We start from the raw sequence: 15,410 nt of genomic DNA, 5'->3' as shown, positions 1-15,410 counted from the left end.
AAACTCATCACTTTACAAAAGGACTTGCAATAGGATTTCTTTCAAAGATGAAGGAGAGGAGTTGATTTACAAAACTTTCCTGTACAATGTTTGGGAGGTACACTTCAATTGCATGAAGCTGGCCTCTCTCATACACCTCTGGTGACAGACCACAGCTACTGCTAGAGTGGGTGTGAGTCTGGGTCTCCACTGAGGCCTGGTTTCTGCCAGATTCCCACGCCCTGGAAGTGGGGCTGGGCCAAGACCTAAAGATCCCACCTTGACTTCATTAAGTCAAGGAAAAGTCCCACAAGTTAGGAATTTCTAGGACAGTTGGTGCTTGGGACAGGTCAGAATACAGGCCAGAATGTTGGCCATTGTCTACCAACAACGAAGAAGGGGGGTTTGAATACTGGGGAGACCGTCCCAACAGGCCTGTGCCTCTGCTCTCAGCACTGACGTATGCACGCAGGCACTGGTCCCCTGCAGGAACAGGGCTGGGCCGTGCAGGTGGACATGCAGGCACCATTTCTGAGCCCTGCAGAGATAGAAAGCTTCTGGAGCCCAAAACAAGCTGCTATGTCTCACTCCAGAACTAATTTCCTTTTTCTCTGCAGTGTCACAGGTCCCAACAGGCAATGTTTTAGCCACAGAGGGGATCCCACAGCCCCAAGGATTAGTGAGGAAGGCAAAAAGCAGTGTTTTGATTCCCAGGGCAAGAGGCAAGGGCTCCTGGGTTTTCTGGCCCTCTGGCCAACCCAGCCAAGCACCAGTGGTCCACTTGGTCCCCCCAACGGAAGGCACCCTGAGGCTTGAGGTGACTTGGCAGCAGCTGTAAGCTGGATAGGCCAGCACGGGCCTCCATGAAGACGGGGCTCAGCAAATGGGCAACTCTTGGGTACCTAGAGATTTGGACAGAGTGGCCACAAAAGCTGCCCTGCCCACAGAGAGGGGCTGGGGGGCAAGATGCAGGCTGCTGAGAGCCCCAGGGAAGACTTAGATCACAAGTCTCTGAAAAAAAACAGAGGGGCTCCCAAACTCCAGACCCCGTGTAGTGCCCCTTGAACCTCTTCTTCAGGAACTCTGAGGGATGGGAGGGAGGGGCAAGACTGTGCCGTCTTCGTAAAAAGTACCTACCACTTTGCTCTGTCTTTGCTCTGTCCTACCAAGGCTAGAAATGGGGCAGCCAGCTGCAGGGGTAGACCAAGAACTTCCCAAAGTCCAGCCATCAAAGAAAGGTCAAGTTCACTGCCCTGCTTCAGAGCTGTCCAATCCTCACCCCACCTGCCCTGAAGACCCCAGTCCCACAGGCCTGAGGACACCAGTCTGGCCAGTCCCGGGCCCCAGCCCATCACCGGGGGCCAGCTCCGTCCGTGGCAGGCAGCAAGGCAGGATGGAGGCCTCGGGCCGTGTGCTTGGGCGCCGGCTCCTCTGTGTAGCTGTCCGGGCTGGCTGCCCCATCCAGGGAGCTGCCACAGCTGGAGTTGGGGGAAAGTACGTCCTGCAGGAGGTCCTCGGGGGGTGCACCGCCCCCGCCACCGCCACCTGCCCCCACTACGGAGTCCTTGCCAGGTTTGGCCCGCTGGCTGCCCTCCTCTTCCTGGTCGTTGAGCAGCTTGGCTAGGAAGTTGATGTACTTCATTGCCAGGCGGAGGATCTCATTCTTGCTGAGCTTCTTGTCTGGTGGATGAGTGGGGATGAGCTTTCGCAGCTCTGCGAAGGCCCCATTTACATTCTGCTGCCGCCAACGCTCCCGGCTGTTGGTGAAGATGCGCCGCACCACTTTCGTATGGGGACCTGGAGGACCAAGATCAGGAGAATGAACCAGAGATCCCCCAGGAAGGAGAAAACCCACCACTTGGCAACCAAGATCTCCTGCCTCTTCTGTCCAATCCTGGAGAACTCCCACACCCAGCTCATCTGTTTCCTTCTTTCACACACCCCTGCACCCCACCTTGCAGACAGCTATGACCAGACACCTGATCCTGCGATTCCTCCCGCCCCTCACTCTTCCGTTTTTAGGATGGTGTCCCTTACCGGGCTAAGAGAAATCAAAGGTCAGGGACCACATATCATCCATTCATTTATTCATTCATTCATTTATTCATTCATTCATCTGTTGCAAGACCAGAGTGAAGAGGATAAGTTTGGAGTCAAACTTTCACGGCTTGGTCCCTGACTTAGAATTAGTCACAAGATAGTGACCACAATAATGTTCAACACTGTGCCTCAGTTTATAGTTTCCTGGCCTGTAAATGGAAACAATACTAATAATTCGGGTCCCAAGATTGCCGCCAGGGTCTAACAGCCCACAAAAGTGTTGACACCTGCCTTAATTAAACACTCAGTCAATAATTTACCTGTACCACTCGGCATCCTTCTAGGCACTAAGAACAAGTGGAATCCCTCCCTCTCTAAGTAGCTGACATCTTAAAAGAGGTGAAAACAGAAGAGCAAGTGCCAAGCAAATAGCCAACAGGGGGCAGCATGTGAAAGATGAAAAGGAGCCAAGCCTCCTGGCTAAGTCCCTTGTACAAATACTGAACCCCACCTCCTCCTCCCCTACCAAGCATGCTTCTGAAAGGGAGCTCTCTGATAAGGTGACAACTCTAGGGTGAGAACTAAAGCTAAAGAAGAAACCAGCAAGCAGAGAAAGGGGAAGGGGGGGGGGGAATATCCAGTCAGAGACCTGAGCTAGACAATGGCTGCAACCTGGCTGTCTAGGATGTCTAGGACCATGGTGGAAGCCCTGCTGAGAGAGCTGCAGGAGGCATGCAGAAGGGCTTTAGAAGTATGCTGACCACTGTTCCTGCAGGCAGCTGGGGGATTGGAGGAGAGAACAGAGGTAGAGAAAAAGCAGCTCCTCTGGGACTGGGGTGATAAGGAACCTGTCCCTTGGAGCCTGAGCCTCTCTTAAAGACCAGGACACTTGGCATCAGGTTTGTGCACTGAGACCTGGAGCTGGTTACGAGATGGAGATGGATATAGCACCTTCGACCTGCCAAGTTCTGCAACATGGCCGTGGAGCAAAAGAAGCTCCGCAGTGCCCTACCTGAGCTGAGGCTAAGCCTTCCCTCCCCACCCCCAGGGCACAGGCAGCTCTTCTCTGGGGGCACTGAAGCAACCCTCAGGCCTGGGGTAAGGGCTACCAGCTTCTTTGGAGCCTGGAAGGAGCTTAGAGACTGAGAGGAGGAAAGGAAGTGGAAAGGAGAAAGGGGATATGTGCAGGAGAGAGAGAGAGAGAGAGGATGAGAGAGAGGAGGAAGGAAGGGGGGAATCTAAAAGGAGGGGCAGGAGGAGAACAGGCAGGGAGGAAGGATGAGGGGTAGGTATCATATCTGCCTCATAGATCCTTTCAAGTCAAGGAGACTGAGACCAGCTCAGAACAGAGGATGCCCTTGGCCAGCCAGGCTCTAGTCACTTCCTGTATGACTGGCCTCTTTTGCTTTGGCAGATGTGCTCCCACACCAAGTACTCATATTTTTCCTGGGGAGGGTTGCTCATCCTTTGCCCACAGAGCATCTGACAGGCTCCACCCAGCTGACTCCTTGCTCAAGCCTGGCTCAGGCTGAGAGAAACAGAGACATCTGTGTGGTCTCTACCTGAACACCTCACACAGAGGAAACTTGGTCTCCCCAGCCCTGGCATCTATGGAGGGTAGCCCCTCAGCCATGAGAAGATCAGAAAGACACAGGCTCCATGGCAATACTGGTCAATCTTGAGGGCCCCAAGGTGAGGAGGGGGCATATGTCAGCGGGTACAACTGGGATGGAAGTGTCCAGAAAGAAGAGCAGACAAGTCAGAAATATCCCGAGTTTTGAGGGCCAGAGAAATAGCACAGCGGTAGGGCGTTTGCCTTGCATATAGTTGACAGGGGAGGGACCCAGATTCCTGGCATCCTATTTGGTTCCCCAGCCTGCCATGGGCAATTTCTAAGTGCAAAGCCAGGAGTAACTGGTAAGAGCTGGGTTACTCACACTGCTGGGTGTGACCCAAAACCAATCAAGAAGTATAAGAAAGAAAGAAAGAAAGAAAGAAAGAAAGAAAGAAAGAAAGAAAGAAAGAAAGAAAGAAAGAAAGAAAGAAAGAAAGAAAGAAAGAAAGAAGAAGAAAGAAGGAAGGAAGGAAGGAAGGAAGGAAGGAAGGAAGGAAGGAAGGAAGGAAGGAAGGAAGGAAGGAAGGAAGGAAGGAAGGAAGGAAGGAAGGAAGGGAAAGAGAAGGAAGGAAGGAAAGAGAAAGAAGAGAGAAGAAGAAAGAAGAGAAAGAAGAAAAAAGAAAGAAAGAAAGAAAGAAAGAAAGAAAGAAAGAAAGAAAGAAAGAAAGAAAGAAAGAAAGAAAGAAATAAAGAAATAAAGAAAGAAAGAAAGAAAGAAAGAAAGAAAGAAAAAGAAAGAAGGAAGGAAGGAAGGAAGGAAGGAAAGGGAAGGAAGGAAGAAAGGAAGGAAAAAAAGGAAGAAAGAAAGAAAGAAGAGAGAGAAAGAAAGAAAGAAAGAAAGAAAGAAAGAAAGAAAGAAAGAAAGAAAGAAAGAAAGAAAGAAAGAAGGAAAGGTAAGGAAAGGAAGAAAGGAAAGGAAGGAAAGGAAGGAAGAAGAAAGAAAGAAAGAAAGAAAGAAAGAAAGAAAGAAAGAAAGAAAGAAAGAAAGAAAGAAAGAAAGAAAGAAAGAAAGAAAGAAAGAAAGAAAGAAAGAAAGAAAGAAAGAAAGAAGGAAAGGAAAGGAAAGGAAAGGAAGGAAGGAAGGAAGGAAGGAAGGAAGGAAGGAAGGAAGGAAGGAAGGAAGGAAGGAAGAAAGAAAGAAAGAAAGAAAGAAAGAAAGAAAGAAAGAAAGAAAGAAAGAAAGAAAGAAAGAAAGAAAGAAAGAAAGAAAGAAAGAAAGAAAGAAAGAAAGAAAGAAATATTCTGTGTTTAGATCAATATATGATGCTGGTCCTTAAGGAAGCAAAGAGGCCTGGAGCAGTCAACTGATTTCTGAGCCTCAGTTTCCTTGTATGCAAAATGGAAACATTGACACTAGACTTTCTGGTTAAATCTCTAATTTCTTTTTTTGTTTGTTTTGTTTTGTTTTTGGGCCACACCCGGCGGTGCTCAGGGGTTACTCCTGGCTGTCTGCTCAGAAATAGCTCCTGGCAGGTACGGGGGACCATATGGGACACCGGGATTCGAACCAACCACCTTTGGTGCTGGATTGGCTGCTTGCAAGGCAAACACTGCTGTGCTATCTCTCCAGGCCCAAATCTCTAATTTCTAAGACCTACCCCATCTCTTCCCATGTCTACATGTCTACATGTAGTACATGACTCCTTCTTCACCCCATTTTCTATCTATTCCTCTTTGGTTCCTTCACAGAAAAATCACTCAGCTCTCTATCACTGTCTTCCCAAAGCCTCTCCACCTGTGCTCACTCTCTAGCCTACCACTGAGTGGATACTCCAATAAGGCAGCTCACACTCATGGACAAGGGCTTCCCAACCTTTCTCCAAGCCTTGGCCTCTTTCCTCTCCTCTGAACCTTCTACCCATTTCCTCTTCCCTTGGTAGTAACACCTCATTCCCTGGGAACTGCAGGGCTGACCCTGTCCCTTTCTGTGATGTGCACCCCTCTCCTCTCTCCAACCTGGCAGACTGATCCCCTATCTCCCCAGCTGCCTTGATCCCCCTACCCTGGAGCCTCAAATTGACTGGATCTTGTTTGTTTGTTTATTTGTTGGTTTTTGCCACACCTAGTAGTGCTAAGGGACTTGGCTTCATGCATAGGGTCTCTCCCAATATTTCTCAAGGTACAGTGAGAGGCAAAGGCTGAGCTTAGACCTCCTACAGACACAGAATACATGGCCCTATCTTTCCAGATCTGTCCCTTGCCCAGACTCCAGTACCCTCCTTTCCAGAAGATCACTGAGAATCTCTTCTAGAAGCTCTAACACATACACATATCCCTGCCACTGACTCCTTCCATAAATGCTATAAGGGCATCAGCACCCTTCCCCCAGGCCTCAGCATGGTAGATAGATTCAGGGAGGAGCATAAAGTCCCAAAGCTATGAAGAGCCTGCTCTCTCCTGCCTCCTTGTGCTCATAGCCATTTACTACATCATGTTGACCCAGGGTAGAATGAGTGTAGGAGTGTGGGGGGGGGGGGTCCTCAATTTTCTGGCTCTGGTAATTCTTCCTCCTCCCTACCCACCCAAGTTCTGGGTCACAGACTATTCAGGTAGTAGTGATCATGTTGAAGCCCCCTGGAGGACTTAAATCCTTGAATTGAGACCCTTAAAAAGTTCCATCTAAGCAGAGAGCAGAATTCAGACACACTCCAAGACTTGGGAGATATGATGTGGGGCAGTGCTTCTCAAATAGAGGGGTGCGCCCCCAGGGGGGAATCGAGGCTCTGTAAAGGGGGCGCGTTTGACCTCGGCAAACACTGTCATAACAAGCTAAGCCCCGTGTTTATGTCTCTGTATGTCTATGGAGCTGAGAGTTGCTGTGTCCTGCTTCAAACCCTGCTTCGAAAAGCTATGCATTGCAAAATGTGCTCATTGTAGCCATTAATCCAGACATCACCTCTGATTAAAAAATCAGCTCAACTTATTTTATATGTTTTTGTTTTGCAGGTTAAAGTTTTTTTTTTTTTTAATAAAGATACTATTTACAGTCGTACAAGGGCGGGAATGTCTTCTTCCTAGGGGGCATGACAGAAAATAATTGAGAAGCACTGATGTGGGGGAACCCCGGGGGGGGGGGGGGGTCAGTGCCTGAGTCAGGGCTTCCATGGGTCTCTGCTCTGGGTTCCTTGCTGGTGTAGGATATAGCCAAGAGGATAGTTAGCACTGGCCCCAGAGGTTTAGGCTCAACCCCATAGTTGGTCTCACCCATGTCTCCTCTTCTCAACACTCCCCCAGTCCCACCACACGCCTTTTGGTCCAAGGTCAAGTGCAGAGCAAGGAACTCTAGTTCTTGTGGGCCTATGCCAGAGGGCCCAGAAACTCTTGCAAGAGGTTCTAAGGCCATGAGGAGTGAACACAGGAGGACTCACCGTCGGAGATCTCCATCTCATAAGGGGAGGGCCTCCTCTTCACTCGGTTGTTGGCGGCAAACATAGGGAAGGCATCAGGCTCCCCAAAAAAACCACTGTGGGAGGGAAGAAGAAGATCATGGGTTCACATGGAGGTAGTAGGAGAAAAAGAGTTCTGAGAGACTCCCCTAACATCTGCCTGGGCTGGAAGCAGCCTGAGGCATGCTCCCTGGGCAAAACCAGCAGGACAAGGGCCCATATATTACACCTCTACACACAGAACCCAAAGATGAACCCCCAGACAGACGCATGCACCCACACAACCCGCATAGACCTCTCTCTCCTAAACAGACCCAGGTGCTCCCCAGTCACTCCCATGACAACTTGCACAACTTGCGCAACCACAAATGGGCAGGGGCAGGTCGTATGTCCTTCTCCGGACCCCAACCTTCACCCCAACCCCTATGGACAGGCCATAGACAGGAAAGCCTGACTCACCACGCTGACAAACACCCCAACACTCACTCTGTGTGCTCTATCGCGCCCTCACACACACTGACCACAGGACCTCATCTCCTGTCTCCATGCCAATCCCGCTTCCATCTCCATCGCATCGCTGGGAATAGACATTCACACACCGCTGGGGACCTGGATCTCACACCCCAGCATTTCCCAGAAGAATCTGGTGCCCCCTAGCAACCAGCCATGGTCCTGCAGATCTTACCTGTGCACCTAGAACCAGTTCTGGCAGAGAACTTCCCAGCACTGCAGTCAGACACACGCACACTCAGAATTGGTCCCCACAAGCATTCCACGTCCTCCCTTGCCCACTCCCCAAAACGCACACCAGGCGCCCTCCACCACCAGGCACCCGCATCTGCGTTCTTCTTCATCCCAGGACTGGGGCTACCTCTAGTCTCCCACCCTCCCTATTCAGCCTGGAGGGGGGCTCCCCAGGGCACAGGGGAATGAGGTTCCGGACCTGCCGAGCGACGCCAACGGCTGGCCCAGGCTGTAGAGGAGCGCCCGGCCGGGCCCGGCGGACGCGGCAAGCGCGGGCGGGCTCAGCTGCACCATGCGGCCGTCCGGAGGCAGCTCGGCGGGCACGGGCGCGGGCGCGGGTGGGCGGCACAGCTCGGTGGTGGGCACCGGCACCCGAAGGCGCGCTTCGGCCGCTGCGGCCTCACGGGTCTTGGCGTCCCGCGCTGCGCCGCCCCCGCCGACCGGGCCGCCCCCCACGCTGCGCGCGCCCAGCTCGATGACCGGGGGGTCCGCGGGAGCCGTGCGGTTCGTCTCCTTGGCGACTCCGTTGAGCAGGACCAGGTGCGGGGGAGCCATGCGGGCTTCGGCCGCGTCCCGAGCCTCGAGCGGGGGGTCACTGCGGGCCGCCTCGCTCGGCGGCCGCTCCGTCATCCTGCGGGCAGACACAGACAGAATAGAGGGTGCCCGCTCAGACCAACGTTCCCAACTAGCTTGGGGTGCGGTGCGGTGCAGAGCAGAGGGAGAGATCCAGGACCCTCCAGATAAACTTAGGGCCACATGCGCCCACGCCCGCCCGCAGGGCCAAAGGCCAGGCCGAATTGTGGAGCCAGCAAAAGAGGGAGCCTGGGCTTTTGGCTCTGAAAAAGGAGGGAGGGTCCCTTCTAGACTAGGGGATCAAAGAGGAGAGAAAGGAATACTGGCCGTGAAAGAAACCCAGAAGGAAAAAAAAAAAAAAAGGAGGAAGGAAATGCAAAGGGGGCGAGAAAGCACTAGCCGTTCCCCTCCTCGGGCCTCACGGGAAGAGGAGGGAACGAATCCCCCCACCGTGTTCTTCCCGCACCCTCTTTGTGTTTTGGAAGGGAATCTGTCTTCGGAGGTAGGGTGCCTTTCCAGCCCTTCACCTCAACAAAGCCTGCCTCTACATACACCTAGAAGCCTGGTGCAGTGCAAGGAGGAGACAGAAGCCCAGAACCAGCACTCACACTGCAGCAGTGGCAGAGAGCATGGGGAACCAGACAAGTCCTTGGGGTGTCTGGTGACACGGTGTCAACCTGCAGCACCCTCCGCAGACAGACAACCCAGGTGTCCCAGGAGAGGAGGTGTGGGGGAAGAAGGGCCTCTATCCCCGAACCTGCCCTGTGCTCTACAGCTCGGACTCTAGGGAGGCTCCTAGAAGACGCTGGAGCCACTGAGCTGAGTGCTCCTATGCACCAGCCAGAAAAGCTACAGGAAGGCCTTGATATCTTTCCCAAATCCCCCAACTCTCCCCAAACTTCCCCCCACAACTCTTTGCCTAAGTGCTGTACCATTCTGGGGAATAGAAGGAGAATTTTGCACCTGGCAAATGTTTATGTAAACATTGTTCCAGTCTGGAGCTTGGATCACTGGAAATGCAGTGCCAGGATCACACAGGCCTATTTCCCACAAAATGGGTACCACACACCCTTTCTGCTGTCTCCCACAAGCCCTATGAGCTGAGGGCAACCATCCTCCAGGAGCACCCCAAAGGCTCTCTCTGTTCCCCACCCATCCAAGATCACTTGGAGCCCAGCATCATCTCCTAGCTCTGCTTGTGATGCTCCTGCATCCAGATGCCAGCAGAAATGAAAACTAAGCTCACAGTCCAGAGTTTAGGGACACTTTTGAGTTGTTTTAATTAAAATATCAAAACATAATCAACAGGACTGGAAAAGGGATTTACAAGGTGCTCAAAACAAGATTTCTAATAATTATATTGTCGGATATTTTATAGCAGAAAATGAAAACAAAAATTGAATTTAGTTGCAGGCAGGGCCCATCTAACCAGGGGAGCAGCCATTCAGCTCCCCACCCATTCCCACAGGGCTCTGGGCAGCTTTTTCCCTCAGCAGCAAACCTGCTGAAGCCTCCGAATGCTCAACAGAGCTGCATCAGACTTACAAGCCAATGGAGAATAAGCTATTCAGAATGAACTCCTGTCCTGGGTCTTGCTGGTACTATGAGCCCAGTGCCCAAAAGACAATTTCCTGAGACCAGGCAAATACTTGATGAATAGACTGTAAGTCTGAGACATTTCATCAAAAGCAAGCGTACAACTCTGGTAAAGACAATAGATTCTATCGCAAGAAGATCACCACGGCATTGGCAGTCATTAGAAATGAACAAGACACAGGTCTGATGGTCCAGCCCCTCATATGCTCATGTAGAGGTGAAAGACACCCCAGAATTTACAAGCCCCCACTATCCCAACTCACCCTATTGCCTGCAGCACGTGCTTCAGTCCCAGCTTCTAAGAAACAGCAGCAGCGGCAGCCTACCCTGCTGTGGCCAGACTGAGCTCCACTCTCCGTATGGCACATTTATACCCTCTGATTAATTCCCAGGCTCCAGGCGCAGAGGCGGATCCCGGAGCACCTATTCAACGCGAGTTGGTTCTGGCCCCAAATGCCCTCTCCAGACACGCCTATAAATATCTATATCTGGGGAGGCTCCTGGTGAGAAACCTAAGATTGGTCCTCAGGGTCTGTGTCCCGCCTCTCTTCACCCCCCTCCCCCACTTCAGGAAAACCCTGCTGGTGTTTCTGCACCAGGCTCTGCAGGAAGCCACCACAGAGGACTCACAAGCGCATTCAGTTTGTTGGGGGACAAGCCCCCCAATCGCCTGGTTTCAGTTACGATTGCGAAAAGGAAGGCCTGGGTGATCTTTAATTTTTTTTTATGTGAGAGAGATGAAGGAATGGAGAGGTTTCCTCGGGAATCACACTGGAATATGCGACCATTGTAACTTCTCTTTGTGCAGCCAGCGTCCAGCTCAGCCCTAGAGACTGTGGCTGGCCAGAACTGCTCCTGTGCCTCTCACCACGGTGGCCTGGCAGTACTGGAAAATAGGCACGTAGGCATGGCACCTGCACCAAGACCCGGGCAATCCCAACTCCTACACTGCTTGGAGCATTTTGTATTCATGAAAACAGCCTCCCCTGCATGCCTGCAGAACCATCATCGGAGATGCATCCCTCTTAAGACCCCCATACCCTCACTGCCCCCGGAGGGAGCCTCAAGCCTGCACAAGAACCAAAATCACCCCTTCTGCACAAAACCATTTTTCTACAGTCACAGGAGAGATGGGGTATCCCAGAGCTCCCCACTCTGGGCTTTGGGCCCACCCCAGTTTGATTACTGTAGCTAGTGGCCTTCCTCCGAGGCCTTCTTCCTGCCTGCTACCACCCGGATACAACCAGCCCAAAGTTAGGAGCCTCTGAAGGGCTGCAGAACCGGACCAATGGGAGTGGCCTAGAGAAAAACCAAAGCGAGCTGTGTTTACAGGGTCAGAAAGGAAAAGGCCCAGTTGGAGGCCTTAGAGGCATCGCCATCAGCCAGAGGTAGAGACAATCCGATCCGGATTCCCAGCTCTGGGTTCCTGCTCCCCGCTTCTCTAGCTAAGACTGGGCTTTCTTCTATCCTGAACCTCCACCCACCGACACCCCAAACCCGACCCTTAGCCAGAATCCCAGGCCTTTCTCGACATTTCCCACCATTCCCCCCATCCTTCAGAAAAAAAAAACCCAGAACACCTCACCTGGGGCATATTTAGAGAGACCAACCTCTCTGACTAGAATCTCCTCTCCTCTGCTGAAGAGGGGGCAGCAGAGTTGCAGATGGCCACCGAGGTCTAGGCTCCCCTTTCTCGCTGCGATAGCAGCAGTTAGGCCGCCGCCGCCGTGTGGTCCTGGGCGGTCTGCCGCGCCCAAATTTCCAGGAAAGATGGGGGTGGAGAGAAAGAGGGAGGGCGAGAGGAGGGAGAGAGAGAGAGAAATGGGGGGTCAATGGCTGGGAATTACCTCATGTCCACGCCAACCAGTCCAGGGAATGGTAAACAGCTTCTAGCCCAGCCTGCAGGTGTCCGAGCTTCTCCCCTCCCCACCGGCTCCCAGAGAAAAGACCCCACACCTGACCAATCAGGAATAGGCAGAGTCGACCACAGCCATCCGCTGCCACCGCCTGGAATACGGTGGGACCCTCCAGCACGGATCTGTGGGGCTCAGCGAGGCTGTTTGCTAAGCACTGACGTGTCTAACGCGGGGTGCTCGGAATCAGGGTCACACTGGAGCTTTGGTCCCAGCGCAGAGCTGGCCGCTGCCAGACACGAGTGGGCTGGAGGATGCGTGTCGGGAAAGAGGGATCCTGTCTTCAGACCCTGGTCGGTGGGGCAGAGCCTCCGAGGTCCCCAATTTCTCCATGACCCCCCCCCCACCAGCCCCTCCAGCCCAAAGCGAAACCGGGATGGCCGGGACGCGATTCCAAAGCGGCCCTTTCCCTTTCCAGCAAAACCAGACGGAATGGAGTCGGCGCCCGGCGAGAACGGGGGAGTGGCGGGAGGGCCAAACCATCCAGGTCCAGGTTTCTCCTTTATTCCCAGTTAAGGGGGGGGGGGGGAGAAAAAGGAAAGAAAGAGGAAAAAGGAAGGAGAAAGAGAGGACTCAATGAGCAAGGAAAGAAAGAAATGTTTAAAGAAAGAAACAAAGAGAAGAAAGAAAGAAAGAAAGAAAGAAAGAAAGAAAGAAAGAAAGAAAGAAAGAAAGAAAGAAAGAAAGAAAGAAAGAAAGAAAGAAAGAAAGAAAGAGGCCGCTTACCTACAATTTTCAATTGTTATTAAAATATCAACAATTTTTTTATTTTCAGGGAATTTTATCCACAGCTTCCAGGAGCAAACAGGACTTTAAACAGCTCTTATACTGCTGCTTAGCGGGAGCTAAATCAGAATCTACTTGGTCACCTCACCCCCCAAAATTTTGTTTAATTTTTATTTTTTTTTGCCTAAACAATCGAAGTCATAAATTAATTGCGAAGGCCTCTTTCTTCTGCCCTAGTTTTTTTGGGGAAATATGGTCATAATTCTTCCCTGCGGTTGAGTCCCTTGCGGGAGGTTTTATTCGCCCTCTCCTAGTCCAAACGGGGGAGAGATGCGGGATCCATTGGATCCGGGATGCGGGCCAAGCTCGGTCCTGCTTTGTGAGCGAGCAAGCGAGCCTCTCCGCTCTCCATTTTTCTCTCCACACCCCAAACCCAGAGACTTAAATAAACGAGGGCGGGGAGCGGACGCCGCTTTGTTATATACCCTCAGGAGAGACTGGCCGCTTAGCTCTTGGGCGATTCTTTTAATTAAAATTAAGTGCTGTTGATGACGAGTGACGGTGATATTCGAGGCCACCATAATAGGCTAAATAAATTCCTTTCTTTTGGAGTTTGGGCGGCCCTGGCCGTTCTTTCCACGGAGCTCGGGGCCATTCCCGAAGGTCACTCCCAGCAGGGAAGGGATGAAAATTCGTTCCTCGGAGATGTCTCCCGAGGCGAGGCCGGGAGAGCGCTCCCATTGTCCTGGGGAACCCCCCCTCCGGCACACCCCAGCGGCCACAACCGCGAAAACTGACCAGAAATGGACACAGCCCGGGTGATGCGGGAATCGAAGTCGGCGGCCCCCAGCTTGAAGGCGCGGGGCTTGGGCGAGCGCAGCTGGGTCGGCTTCAAGCCTGGAGGGGCCACCCACTTACTAGCGACCCCCTCAAACGCCGAGGCACTCCCTGGCCTCGAGGCAGCTGAGACCCACTGGGCTCTATCCCTGCAAGCCAACGCTGGCTTCCGAATACATCATAATTTGGACTAAAACGTGAGATCCCTCTCCCCACCTCCAAGCCACCTCCTCAATGTGCGCCTCCATCCCTCGTTCGCCTGTCCTCCCCTCCATTCACATCCTCTCCCTGCTCCTGGCCAGTGCACCTCGAAAGGATACTAGCACCCAACCTCGTTGCAGATCCCAGAGAGCCTCTCCCATTATTTCCCTCTCAACTCCCCGCACGGTCCAACCCTGTGGAAAGGAGGCAAAGACAACACTACCCCAAGCTGCCCCGCCAGCAGACCTGGTCGGGTGGGCCGTGCCCACCGTGGCACAAACGAAATCCAAGGCCAGAGCTCCTGGGAGCCCACGCCGGACTCAACCACGAAGGCCGGCAGAGAGCGGCAGCTCCGGGACCACGCACGCCCAGCGCACAGAGCCAGATCCACGTCGACAAGGCCACGGAGTACCGGCAGAGACCTCGGGGGACACTCAGGAGGGCCCCGAGGCGCCCCACTCCACGCACAGACCCCGCGCCGACACCAGAGCGCGCGGCCACGTCGCCTCCCTGCCAGGGGAGCGCCCTGGCGAGCCGCGGACATGGCCCACGGCGCGCGCACGCACTCGCACGGTCTCACCGCATGCACACAACCACGAAGAAGAAATGAAAACCAACCACCGCCTCGCGCATTTCTGTATATTGCGTAAGGAAAAAGGGGAAGGAAGGAAGAGAGTCTCCGAGACGGGAGGGGCCGCGGCGGCGCGGGAGTGGGGCCTGGACGTCCGAGGAAGCGGCCCCCAGAGAAGGCACCCCCGGGAAAGGCGCGAGGGAGGCCGAGGGGGGTGCAGGAAATAAACGGGGCGCGCCTGGGGAGGCCGAGGGGTTCTCCCCCCAATCCAAAATAAAAGGCCAGAAATTCGCTCACGTTTTGCCGCTACCGGGGGATGCGCGAGGCCATTTGGAGGCCCGGTCCTGAGTGCGCCGATCAGGCCCCCCCAACTAATTCCAGCAACCCCCCCCTCCACACGCCACCAGCCCGCCCCCGCCTCGCCCCGCTCCGAAGAGCGACACGCTCTAATCCCGCTCACGTTCGCGGCCTCCTTAGCATGGGCCGAGGCGCGCCGGGGCCGTGTGCGCCGCCGAGATAAGGCGCTGCCGCCGGGCCGTTCGCCCCCCGATAAGCTCCTCGGCCATTATGGGCCAAATGATTCATTTGAATTTGGCAATTTCACTGCGGGCACACTAGGAACCGGCCCCTCGGAGCCGCGCCTAGGGTGGCTGGCTGGTGTGCGCTGTCTAGGATCCGTCCTCCTGGGCCCCTTTCCGCCCCCCAAATCGCAGGCCCTAGGCTAGGCCATCAGGACATTTTCCTCGGCGACTCTTCATCGCAGCACTTTGTCCAGGCTTCTATCGATCCCGACTGGGGAACTATGATTTCTACCTCCTTCATCCCCATCATTACTTCTTTCTCTAGGTTTCAGCCGGTGGATCTTCTTCTCCCAGGAAACTCCCAGGTTCTCTCCACCATCTTCAACCTGGTCCTCCTTATGTTCTAAAATGGCCTTGCTTGGCCCTAATGTCAAGGACTGGATTCAAGACAGAAGCTCTTATGGACACGGACCTGCCAGCTCTGGTATTTACAGTGCTCCTCCTACCTCAGCAACCCTTATGGGTCCCCACTACCTCCAAGATTGCTTCATGAATGCAGAGCGAAAAATAAGCATTAAGCATCAGTGTGTGTGGAGGGGGGGGTGGTGGTTGGGTCGACAAAAATACAGTCCAGAGCATCTCTGTCCAGTTACTTTCTCCATTTGAGTACTGCTACTGTAGCACTAGAGGTTTTTTTTTGGGGGGGGA

General features: G+C 53.4%; 1 protein-coding gene across 1 annotated transcript; it reads right to left on the bottom strand.

Moving 5' to 3' along the window:
• Window positions 1–1,208: 1,208 nt before the first annotated feature.
• Window positions 1,209–11,991, bottom strand: TAL1 (TAL bHLH transcription factor 1, erythroid differentiation factor). Its single transcript, XM_049774947.1, has 4 exons — window positions 11,781–11,991; window positions 7,964–8,395; window positions 7,003–7,097; window positions 1,209–1,776 (listed from the first exon to the last, which is right to left on the bottom strand). Exons 1-4 carry the CDS (start codon window positions 11,783–11,785, stop codon window positions 1,331–1,333), a joined length of 978 nt encoding a protein of 325 aa, XP_049630904.1. The 5' UTR covers window positions 11,786–11,991; the 3' UTR covers window positions 1,209–1,330.
• Window positions 11,992–15,410: the final 3,419 nt, after the last annotated feature.

The sequence above is a fragment of the Suncus etruscus genome, chromosome 6, assembly GCF_024139225.1.
Source record: "Suncus etruscus isolate mSunEtr1 chromosome 6, mSunEtr1.pri.cur, whole genome shotgun sequence".
Taxonomy (NCBI): Eukaryota; Metazoa; Chordata; class Mammalia; order Eulipotyphla; family Soricidae; genus Suncus; species Suncus etruscus.
This window is presented reverse-complemented; position numbering and strand designations above follow the sequence as displayed.